The sequence below is a fragment of the Ovis canadensis genome, chromosome 1 (genome assembly GCF_042477335.2).
Source record: "Ovis canadensis isolate MfBH-ARS-UI-01 breed Bighorn chromosome 1, ARS-UI_OviCan_v2, whole genome shotgun sequence".
Taxonomy (NCBI): domain Eukaryota; kingdom Metazoa; phylum Chordata; class Mammalia; order Artiodactyla; family Bovidae; genus Ovis; species Ovis canadensis.
The window spans coordinates 22,147,718-22,160,549 of record NC_091245.1 but is presented as its reverse complement, the minus strand read 5'-3'; the positions used below and the strand labels follow the sequence as shown (position 1 = coordinate 22,160,549).

General features: G+C 44.6%; 1 protein-coding gene across 1 annotated transcript in view; it reads left to right on the top strand.

The window, feature by feature from the left end:
* Positions 1 to 109: 109 nt before the first annotated feature.
* LOC138440758 (cytochrome P450 4A24-like) overlaps positions 110 to 12,832 on the top strand; it is a 54,781-nt gene continuing 42,058 nt past the window's right edge. The window contains exon 1 of the mRNA XM_069590611.1: positions 110 to 187. Coding sequence (XP_069446712.1) covers positions 167 to 187 — 21 coding nt within the window. The 5' untranslated portion in view covers positions 110 to 166. The remainder of the gene's footprint in view (positions 188 to 12,832) is intronic.

Sequence of the window (12,832 nt, the reverse complement as noted above, 5' to 3'; positions counted from 1 at the left end):
AGAGAATCCCTGGTTGTCCAGTCCTGTCTGCCCTCAGGTGGGCTTCCTTTCAGGGACCATCTGGACCAGATGCCCTACACCACCATGTGCATCAAGGAGGCACTGAGACTCTATCCACCAGTACCAGTCATTGGCAGAGAGCTGAGCAAGCCCATCACCTTCCCTGATGGACTCTCCTTACCTGCAGGTATGAATTTCACCTCACCACTCAGCTAAGCACTCTGTAGGACATGTGGTAGACCAGTAATCCACCTGTGCATTCCCAGTTCCAGGAGGCTCTAGCTTTTCTCTGCCTGAAGATAATATTTACTGTGTAGTTTGAATGAGTTTTGAAAAACACTTTTCCTTAATAACCTACAAATAATACTACCATATATCCAGCCATCCACTACTGGGAATATGACCTGAGAAAACCAGAATTCAAAAAGGACATGTACCCCAATGTTCATTGCAGCATTATTTACAACAGCCAGGACATGGAAGCAACCTAGATGTCCATTGGCAGACGAATGGGTAATGACGATGTGTTCCATATACACAATGGAATATTACTCAGTCATAAAACAGAATGAAACTGATTCATTTGCAGTGAGGTGGATGAACCTGCAGCCTGTTACACAGAGTGAGGTAACTCAGAAAGAGAAAAACAAATGTTGAAACACACACACATACAGATATATAGAATCTACAGAAATGGTTTTGATGAACCTATTTGTAGAGAAGGAATGAAGATGCGACATAGAGAATGGACTTGTGGACACATGTGGAAAGGAGAGGGTAGGACCGACTAAGAAAGTAGCGTTGATATATACACCACCGTGTGTAAAATATTAATATGTAGCTAGTGGAAAGCTGCTTTATAACAGAAGCCCAGCCTGTAGCTCTGAGATGATCTAGAGGGTGGAATGCGAAAGTGGAGTGAGGTTCAAGATAGAGGGGATATGTATGTAGTTGTTTACTTGCTGAGTTGTGTCTGACTCTTTTGCAACCCCATAGACTGTAGCCCACAAGGCTCTACTGTCCACAGCATTTCCCAGGCAAGAATACTGGAGTGAGTTGCCATTTTCTTCCCCATATACATACATACATATATATGTATGTATATATACCTATATATATGTATTTATGTCCAGTTCAGTTCAGTTCAGTTGCTCAGTCGTGTCTGACTCTTTGCAACCCCATGGACTGCAGCACACCAGGTCTCCCTGTCCATCACCACCTCCAGGAGTTTACTTAGACTCATGCCCATTGAGTCGGTGATGCCATCCAGCCATCTCATCCCCTGTCGTCCCCTTCTCTTCCTGCCTTCAAACTTTCCCAACATCAGGGTCTTTTCTAATGAGTCAGTTCTTCGAATCAGGTGGCCAAAGTATTGGAGTTTCAGCTTCAGCATCAGTCCTTCCAATGAATATTCAGGACTGATTTCCTTTAGGATGGACTGGTTGGATCTCCTTGCAATCCAAGGGACTCTCAAGAGTCTTCTCCAACACCACAGTTCAAAAGCATCAATTCTTCTGCACTCAGCATTCTTTATAGTCCAACTCTCACATTCATACATGACTACTGGAAAAACCATAGCTTTGACTAGGTGGACCTTTGTTGGCAAAGTAATGTCTCTGCTTTTAATATGCTGTCTGGGTTGGTCATAACTTTTCTTCCCAGGAGTAAGCGTCTTTTAATTTCATGGCTGCAATCACCATCTGCAGTGATTTTGGAGCCCCCTGAAATAAAGTCTGTCACTGTTTCCCCATCTATTTGCCATGAAGTGTGTATGTAATTGTGCATTCTTTTCATTGTTGTACAGCAGAAATCAACACAACACTGTAAATCAATTAACCTCCAATTGAAAAAAAATGATTGACACAGAGCTTGAATGCAACAGAACCTCAGTAAACAAATGTTGACCCTTCTGTATGGTGGTATGATGGAGCCTAAAATTCTAATTCCTTGAAACATGAAGGCTTAAGAGAAAAGCAGACAAAGGGGGAGGCATGGTTCTTTCATATGGAGTCTAAGTAAAGGAGGGAGCTCAAGGACTGCACTGTCGTGGATCAGTTGGTTTGGTCTCTCAGGTGCCCCTTAGTAGATGGCAGAGAGCAGCTGATCATGTACCTGGGAGCCCTACCGTGGCTGGAGGCCACCCATTAACTCACCTCCCAGTGGGTCTGAATCCCAGCCCTACTCCCTCCTAGCTGTGGGATCATAGACCCAACCCTTAACCCCTCTGAGGCTCAAGTGCTTCATCTGCTCATAGATATAGGAGTGCTTGCCTTGAGGGCTGTGTGAGGATTAAGTGAGTTACTACATATTCCCCAGAGTCATAATGACACTTGATAAATGTGAATTGTCACTCGACTGCTCCTAAGTGTAAACTTGCAGCTCTTTTACTTCTTAATCCTCAGCCCTGGTCACCTTCTCCTAATCAGTGCTCATGTGCTTTGTCATGCCCCACCCACCTGTCTTCAAGAGCATCACTTTATTCAGAGTGAAGGAGGGTACTGCCATGGTGGCTCCCAGGACGTTTGTCTTGGGAAGACGCACATCCCCTGCACTATGGGACCATCAGGCTCCTCTCTCTCCTCTCTGCCCGACAGGAATCATCCTCCCCTCTCCTTTTATGGGCTTCATCACAACCCAAAGGTGTAGCCAAACCCAGGGGTACAATGGTGGTGGGAGGAGGGCAAGGGATGCTCTCTCCACAACAACCTGTCCTCCTGCTCCTGCTCTGAGATTCTTGTCCCCTGGTAGATTGATGCTAGGAGTTTGACCCCACATCTCCTGGCCCCAGTGTTCTCTCTGCAGGTGTTTGACCCATCTTGGTTCACATCAGGTTCTACTAGACACAGCCATGCCTTCCTGCCCTTCTCAGGAGGATCCAGGCGAGGCCTCTGTACTTGGGGAAGCAGGTGTCACTGGGTGCTACCTGCTGTGTGTGACTGTCTACATTCATATGTGGAGCATGAAGTTCTGTTTTTGTATGTTGATGTGCTGAGAAGGAGGCCTGGGTCTCCATGTATAAGAAAGCCTGCAGGGCCCTCCACAATGGCGTTGACCTCCTGATGTCCACAAGGACTGACCTTATTTCCATGTCAGTGGCCGATCCAAAGTATCCAGAGTTTTCCTCACTTTAGGAGTATAACTTTTTAGCACTCTAAGTTTTCATGAACGTTAAACTACATGTTTGGTTAGCACAATTTCAGTCACCTTAAAAGATGATTTTCTCTGTTCCCACATTCCTGGTTGGCACACTGCCTTTCTGTTTAATCCATCAATTCCCCCTCACAGTATCTGTCATGTTTGCAAGGGTTTGGAACTTCAGCTACCTTCCATGTATAGGATCAGTTACAGTTGTCATTTGAAGAAAGTTTCACGGTCATGAGTGTGTTCTCTATTTCTGCAGTAGCTCTGATAGTTTTGACTGTGTATTAATATAACCATGACATACTTTCCTGTCACCAAAGTTCTTTATATAATAGCAGAGGTTATATACCATAGTCCCAGAGTCTACAGAGTCTAATGTTAGTAAGAAAAAGCATGAAGTGGAGGACAATCAAGTCTGTCTTGGGGAGTGTATTGCTGATTCTGCTCATGGTGCCAACTATCTTGCTGTTCACACTGTACACATTGCTTCTGAACCCAGGGTAGTCAAGGCGTGGGCTAAGAGGTTGAAAGAAGACTGGAGGAGCCATGGGAACTGCAGACACGTTTATTCTCTCCTGGCTGGCAAGGCCGCCACAACACTGCCTGTCTCCTAGCTGACGCAGCAGCTGGAGCAGCAGTCATAACACAACCATAAGGCAGCCAGAACATGACTTCATATAACATAACCATGACTTCGCTCCAGTGTAGCCCCAGCGCAGCAGGAGCCAGGGTTTTCTTGGTGAAACTCATTAAGGTGTACCACACACCACCCCCGGGGCCTTTCCAGGTGGAGTTTATATAACAAAAGTAGCCCCAGTCCAAGCGAGTACCATGTGAAGTGTGAATGCATGCTATACGTGATCTCATGTTACATAATCATTGTTTACAAACCGTGGGGCAAGAGCAAGAGGCCTCAGGGCGAGAGAGCCTGACCGTGTCATTTTGGTTTATTTGCTCTTTCCCTACAGGGGGAAAACTTTTTTGTATTTGACAGATGTATTTGAAAAATCCCTTGCATGTAAAGTATAAGCACCCATGAAATAGCTGTTAACCTGGATGATACACTCCTAAATAATTGCTGTGACAATCGTAAAGGCTATGGAAAGTTAGGCTTCCCTGGTAGGTCAGTTGGTAAAGAGTCTGCCTGCCATGCAGGAGACCTGGGTTTGATCCCTGGGTTGGGAACATCCCCTGGAGAAGGAAATGGAACCCACTCCAGTATTCTTGCCTGGAGAATCCCATGGACTGGTGGGCTACATACAGTTCATGGGATCGTAATTTCAGTGACTTTGAAACTTAGTAGAAACAAGTTTTTTCTGACTCTACAGCCCTAGGAAATTTTCAGTTGGTGAATCAACCTTTGCAGAACAGGTTTGAAGCAAATTGTCTTCTAAATTGGTTCTAGGATTTGGTTTATACCAGCGTCCAGTCCTTCCTTGTAGACATGGCTGCATGTCATGCAGCTGCCACTAGAGGGCAGGAGGGACTAGGCGGTTTGATTCCTAGGTCAGACTGAATATTCTCACTCCATTTGGGATGTTTTCAATTCAATTAATTTTGTTTAAATATGAAGGCATGCATTAAGTGTGTCTCCGTGTGCCAAGACCTGTGCTAGGAGATGGGAACACCGGGATGATAACGCTGTCCTCCCCCAGGGCTCACAGTCAACAACACATCTACTCAAGACAGACATCATTCACCCATCCACTCTCTCACTCATTCAGTCCTTGAGCAGACTGTGGGGGGATCCATGATCCAGCACTGTGCTGGGTACTGGATGTGATGTGTCCTTGAGTTAACACCCATGGTGCCTTGAGGGTCCCGAGTGGGAAGTGGTGCAGCCAGCAGAGGGGGTGAGGGTGGTGGTCACTGGATTGAGCCTTGAGCATGAGGATGGCAGAGGCGAGGGGAGGGGACCTCACCATCACTGAGTCAGGAAGAGGAGAGGGACAGACCCCAGGTGAGTGAGGAAGAATCCAGAGAGGGCTGTGATGCCGCTAAGGCACTGCGAAGTGTCCTCGCTGTGATGGGGAACATAGCAGGCCTGGAGCTACTGTGGCTTTAGAGGGAGGGAAGGAGTGGAAGCTGAAAAGGCCAGATGAGAAACCCAAGGGATGGTTAGGAGGGTCATTTCTGGATTAGAATGGGAAGGTTCCAAAGGTAAATTGACTGAGGAGCTGAAGGGAGACAAGAAGTCAGACCATTAATTGGGAGGCAAATGGTCAGCAGGTTCAGGGTCATTAACCCTTGTCCTCTCTAGGAAGCCTCCTTGTTGCCACTCTGATTCCTTGCACAACCCTGTCTTGTCATCTCTTGGGACTGAACAGCCTGTTTTTCCACCATAGGTGGTAAGGTCCCAAGAGGGTGTCTCAGGACCCCTCCCCCTACAGTGCCCTGGGCTGACCTGAAACCAGGAATTGCCTATGGATGAGTAAATAAAGTACTAGTTCACATTTTGATCCACTTCACTTGACTCTGTGGCTTACAGCACTGATGCCTCCTTACAGGTTTCCTGCTGAGAGCAGAAGTAGGAGGTTGGAGACAGTCCTTGGAGATCTGGGCTTTGTCTTAGGTCAGGGGGAGAGTTTGGCCCAAAGCTTTGCTGGCAAATTCGTTGTGATGAGTAAGGAAGGCATCAGGGCTGGGCCATGTGGAGAACAGCCCTGAATCCCTGTGCTCAGCAGGGGTTAGAAGCCTCTGCTCTCTTCCTTTTCCCCTCCTTACCCAGGAACTGCATCGGGAAGCAGTTTGCCATGAATGAGTTGAAGGTGGCCGTGGCCCTGATCTTGCTTCACTCTGAGCTGTCACCGGATCCCTTCAAGGTCCCTGTGCCCACTCCAGTCATGGTGCAGAGATCCAAAACTGGGATCCACTTGCAACTCAGGAAGCTGTCTGATCCAGGTGGGGACAAGGACAAGCTCTGAGGGCCCTTCCCTGCCATTCTGTCTTGCTGTCACTCTCCCTGTCCTTGCCTCTTTGCCCACTTCCTGCTTTGATTTGCCCACCTGCCAGCTTGCCTCATCTCCTGCCTCCTGCCCAGCAGCAGACTTTCCACCCTTCTCCTTTCACCTTTCTCCAGGCTCCCTATCTGCTTATCTCTCCATCTCTGACTCCCTGTATCTCTCACTGTCCACCTAATCCTGATTGCCTGCTCTCTTCCACCATGTCTGTTCTCCTCTGTGTTTTCTCCCTTCTGCCTTCCTGTCTATCCCTGTATTCACTTCTATTTTGATGCTAAAGTAATTGCCTCTGCCTTAGGGACTTACAACAGCACAAAGTTATCCTCTGATGGTTCTGGAGTGAGAAGTCAGAAATGGGTTTCCCTGGACACAACCAAGATGTTGGAAGGTCCCCTATCCAGAGACTTAGGTTAGGATTGCACTTTTTGCTGTTTTCACATCTGGAGCTGCAATCCTTGCATTCCTTGGCTCCTGGGCCCTCCTCCACATTCAAGTCCAGTGGCATCTGCAAATGTCCCTCTGCTTCTGTCTTCACATAACCTTCTCTTTTATCAGGACTTGTGATTTAGCTGGGTAATTCAGATAAAACAGGCTTGTTGTGGGGTTTTGGGAACTAGGACGAGGACATCTAGGGAGCCATCACAGGGCCTGCTAAGTCCTGTGTGACTTCTTTGCCCTGTGGCTCAGCTCTCTCCCGTGTGTGAGATGGGTCTACCCCTGTTTCACTCACATAGCATCCTCTTTCCCCATCTCTGGATAAAGTTCACAATGTCATATGGAGTGTGTATGTCTTCTCTGAAAGGAATTGGGTGAAACAGAAGAGAGAGAAGTGGAGGGAAGACAGTGGAGAGGAGGAGGGGAGATGACACCTGCTCTCCACCTGCTCTGTGGGGCCGGAACCCCAGCAGGGAGAGCATGTCCAGCCGACTTGCAACCTCATACTCCAGGGTCCCTCATGCCCCACACCCTGCCTGGCATCTGAGGCCCCCGTGACAGCTGAGGCAGGAGAAAGGGCTCGTCTCCAAAGGCTCAGAGGGAAGATGCTCACACCAGCACCTGTCGGGGAAGGAGCCTCCTGCTCTTCTCTGGTAGCTTCCTCACCATGTATGTAGAGGGGCCCAGCCAGCACCCATCTTGTGCTAGCAAGGAAGACTTTACAGACTTGTCCAGGTGCAAGGGTCTCTAACCCGGAAGAGATTTAAGCAGAGCCCAGCCTGGCCATGTCACCAGCCTCCTGGCAACCCTTCTTCACAGGCAAGGCCTCAGGCTCCTCAGAGGCCAAGAGTGGATGCCTGTTGCTGGAGGACCTGAGAGGAATTAGCTGGGCACAAGCCTTGGCTGTTGGGGGGGATGTCAGACTCGAATCCAGGACAGCTGGTGTCACCTCTCCCACAGGACAGCACCTTGGAATCCCTGGCATGTGGACTGGCCACTGTGTGTGAGGACAGGCTTCTTCAGCCCTGCCATTCCTGTAGACCATGTTGGGGCCTGTCCTCCTGACCCTGGACACTGACCAGAACCAGGCCTCTGGCACTCCACCTCTAGTCTTTCTGGATCCAGCCCTGCTATCTTATGGTTCTGCACACAAGTCCTCTTCCTCCCACCCCTGCCCTTCCTAACCCAGGGCGCTGGTGCCAAAGGAGATGTCCCTTCAGCCCTGTGCTGTGCTGTGATTGCGCCATGCGCCTCCTGAAGGGACATCTCCCCAGCCAGTGCCTGAAGCTGGGACCTTGAGACCAGTCCTCCTGCAACTGGTTCCTATGTCACTAGACTAGTTCATTACGCTCCAAGAAAGGGCCATATGGACACTCTGTGTTTGATTGGAGGTGGGGAGAAAAGTTAGTTTGGAGTATCCTGTGCAGGAAACTTGGCAGGTCCCCCAGGGTCACGGAGTCAGAAAGGCACAGACCGGTCACTCTGAGAGGATGAGATTATGGTCCTTCACTCTCTTCACTATTCGTAGCACTGAACCACATTGCTGAACCAATAAAGGAAAGTCTCATTGTTCAGAGTCTTAGGGGAAGGGAAGGCAGAGATCTGAGAGGAACCCAAAAGGGGTGTATGTTGGGCTGGGAGTTGGTTGAGTGTAGGTGGTTACCCACCCTTGACCTTTAGCTTGGACAAATGTCCAACATGTGGCCCCATCTGTTGTGTGTGAAGTACCCTCCATCATGAGTTCAGACAAAGGAAGATGGTGTTGGGATCCCAGTTAAGCTGGCGAGGAAGCAGTTTGGAGGAAAGACTCAGAGTTGGAAAACCAACCTATGGTTACCAAATGGAAAAATTAGGGGCAAGGTAAATTAGGGGCTTGGTGTTAACATATCCACACTACTATATTTTAAGAGATAGTTAGCAAGGACCTACTGCATAGCAGGGAAATCTACTCAGTATTCTGTATATAACATATATGGAAAAAGAACCTGAAAAATGTATATATGTACATGTATAACTAAATCACTTGGCTGTACACCTAACACATTGCAAATCAACTAGATACCAATATAAATTAAAATTTTAGTTTAAAACAGCAACAGAAAACTGAACCTAAACACCATGAAACATCAATTGAAATCCAGAACATTACAGAGAAAATTATACAAAGAACTGACATATGTTAAAAGCATAAGATGACTGCACTTATTGGTATTAACCATACTTGCTGCAGTGCCTCATTAAACATTTATTTGCAACCCAGAAGAGCACATTATACATATGTATTATTTTGCTTTGACATTTCAGAAAGACTCATCTCACAATTAGTCCTTCTCTCAAACTGTAAGCCACATACAGAAATCTCCCTTGAAGCTTGAAGACAAAATAATGTAGAAGCTATTACAAGAAGGTTAAAGAACAGATGGGTAATAGATTTCCCTGAACACTAAAGCATAACAAACTTACTAGAAAGGAAAATGTTGCCCAAGCATGGTTCAAATGCAATATACTGAATGAAATTTCTGTGTCAGGTATTTTTTTCTTCCAAGTTTTATTTGAGAACAATAGGAGACTAAAAAGCCTGTCTCACAATTTTTTAAAATTTATTTTTTATTGAAGGATAATTGCTTTACAGAATTTTGTTGTTTTCTGTCAAACCTCAACATGAATCAGCCATAGGTATACATATATCTCCTCCTTTCTGAACCTCCCCATCCCACCCCTCTAGGTTGATACAGAGTCCCTGTTTGAGTTTCCTGAGTCATACAGCAAATTCCTGTTGGCTATCTGTTTTACATATGGTAATGTAAGTTTCCATGTTACTCTTTCCATGCATCTCACCTTCTCCCTTCTTCCCATGTCCATAAGTCTATTCTCTATGTCTGTTTCTCCATTGCTGCCCTGTAAATAAATTCTTCAGAACCATTTTTCTAGATTCTGTATATGTGTGTTATAATATGATATTTATCTTTCTCTTTCTGACTCATTTCAGTCTGTATAATAGGTTCTAGGTTCATCCACCTCATCAGAACTGACTCAAATGTGTTCTTTTTTATGGCTGAGTAATATTCTGTCATGTATATGTACCACAACTTCTTTATCTATTCATTTGTCGATGGGCATCTAAGTTGCTTCCAATGTTCTAGTTATTTTAATAGTGCTGCAATGAACAATGGGATACATGTGTCTTTTTCAACTGTGGTTTCCTCAGGGTATATGCCTAGGAGTGAAATTGCTGGGTCATATGATGGTTTTATTCCTAGTTTTTTTAAGGAATCTCCATATCGTCTTCCATAATGGCTACATCAACTTACATTCCCACCAACAGTGCAAGAGAGTCCCCTTATCTCCACATCCTCTCCAGCATTTATTGTTTGTAGACTCTTTGATGATGGCCATTCTGACTGGTGTGAGGTGATATTTCATTATGGTTTTGATTTGCATTTCTCTAATAATGAAAAGCAGAAACATTACTTTGCCAACAAAGGTCCATCTAGTGAAGGCTATGGTTTTTCCAGTGGTCATGTACGGATGCGAGAGTTGGACTGTGAAGAAAGCTGAGCGCCGAAGAATTGATGCTTTTGAACAGTGGTGTTGGAGAAGACTCTTAACAGTCTCTTGGACTGCAAGGAGATCCAACCAGTCCATTCTAAAGGAGATCATCCCTGGGTGTTCTTTGGAAGGAATGATGCTAAAGCTGAAACTCCAGTACTTTGGCCTCCTCATGCGAAGAGTTGACTCATTGGAAAAGACTCTGATGCTGGGAGGGATTGGGGGCAGGAGGAGGAGGGGACAACAGAGGATGAGATGGCTGGATGGCATCACCGACTCGATGGACGTGAGTTTGAGTGAACTCACGTGATGGATAGGGAGGCCTGGCGTGCTGTGATTCATGGGGTTGCAAAGAGTCAGACACAACTGAGCAACTGAACTGAACTGAACTGAATAATGAACTATGTTGAACATCTTTTCATGTATTTATTAGCTATCAGTATGGCTACTTTGGAGAAATGTCTGTTTAGGTCTTTTCCCCACTTTTTGATTGGGTTGTTTGTTTTCCTGGTATTGAGTTGTATGAGCTGCTTGTATATTTTGGAAATTAATCCTTTGTCAGTTGTTTCATTTGCTATTATTTTCTACCATTCTGAGGGCTGTCTTTTCACCTTGCTTATAGTTTCCTTTGCTGTGCAAAACCTTTTAAGTTTAATCAGGTCCCACTGTTATGCCCAAGTCACGAAATCTCCCAATGACCACCAGGGAGCCCATATCCAATGCAAAAGCAAGAGAGTTTTTATTACCAAGCTCGAGCTGGGGCTCCCACTGTTACCAACGCAGTGGCTAAGGAGAGGAGCCCTGAGCTCTGGGTTACATTGCTTATATAGGGTATTCTCCTGCGAAAAATTTGAAAAATGGGAGTTTCTGGGTTGGGAGATGTCTAATTGGTTACCTTCTGTGGAAGGGTTAGGTGTTGGGTTCTGATTGGTTCCCATTTCCCAGGCTGGCCACGAGTTCTGATTGGTTATTTTATTTCCACGGTAAATCATTACTTCCAAGGTAAATCACAAATGTAACTCATTACTTCCAAGGTAAATCACAAATGTAACTCATTGCTTCCAAGGTAAATCACAAATTCTTGAACTTAAAGTCAGGAGGTTTAACCTAAGGGCTGATTGGCAAGTTTAGGCAATATTCAAAGTCTAAATCTGTTTGCCTGGTACCTTTGCAAAATGGAGCTCTTTTACAAGATGGAGTAGCTTAGGCTCTTCACCACTTGTTTATTTTTGTTTTTATTTCTGTTACTCTAAGAGGTGGGTCATAGAGGATCTTGCTTTGATTTATGTCATTGAGTGTTCTGCTTAAGTTTTCCTCTAAGAGTTTTATAGTTTCTGGTCTTACATTTACATTTTGAATTTATCTTTGTGTATGGTGTTAGGAAGTCTTCTAATTTCATTCTTTTACATGTAGCTATCCAGTTTCCCAAACACCATTTATTGAAGAGGCTGTCTTTGCCCCATTGTATATTCTTGCCTCCTTTATAAAGAATAAGATACCTCTAGGTGTATGAGTTTATTTCTGGGCTTTCTATCTTGTTCCATTGGTCTATATTTCTGGTTTTGTGCCAGTACCATACTGTCTTGATGACTGTAGCTTTGTAGTATAATCTGAAGTCGGGAAGGTTGATTCCTCCAGCTCCATCCTTCTTTCTCAAGACTGCTTTGGCTATTCAGGGTCTTTTGTGTTTCCATATGAATTGTGAAATTTTTGTTCTAGTTGTGTGAAAAATGCCATTGGTAATTTGATAGGGATTGCATTGAATCTGTAGATTGCATTTGGAAGTATAGTCATTTTCACAATATTGATTCTTCCTACTCAGGAACATGGAATATCTCTCCATGTTTATGTAGTCTTTGATTTCTTTCATTAGTATCTTATAATTTTCTGTGTACAGTTCTTTTGTCTCCTTAGGTAAGTTTATTCCAAGATATTTAATTCTTTTTGTTGCAGTGGTGAATGAGATTGACTCCTTAATTTTGCTTTCTGATTTTTCATTGTTAGTATATAGAAATGCAAGTGATTTCTGTGTATTGATTTTGTATCCTGCAACTTTGCTAAATTCATTGACTAGCCCTAGTAATTTTCTGATATTATCTTTAGGGTTTTCTATGTACAGTATCATGTCATCTGCAAACAATGTGAGCTTTACTTCTTCTTTTCCGATCTGGATTCCTTTTATTTATTTTTCTTCTCTGATTGCTGTAGCTAGGACTTCCAGAACCTTATTGAATAATAGTGGTGAAAGTGGACACCTTTGTCTTGTTCCTGACCTTAGAGGGAATGCTTTCAGTTTCTCACCATTGAGAATAATGTTTGCTGTAGGCTTATCATATATGGCCTTTACTATGTTAACATAGGCTCCTTCTGTACCCACTTCTTAAAGAGTTTTAATCATAAATGGATGCTGAATTTTGTCAAAGGCTTTTGCTGCATCTATTGAGATTATCATGGCTTTTATCTTTCAATTTGTTAACATGGTGTATCACATTGATTGATTTGTGTATATTGAAGAATCCTTGAATTCCTGGGATAAACCCAACTTGATCATGCTGTATGAGCTTTTTGATGTGTTGCTGAATTCTGTTTGCTAAAATTTTGTTGAGGATTTTTGAATCTATGTTTTTCAGTGATATTGACCTGTTGTTTTCTTTGTGTTGTCTTTGTCTGGTTTTGGTATCAGGGTGATGGTGGCCTCATAAAATGAGTTTGAAAGTGTCCCTTCCTCTGTAATTTTTTGAAAGAGT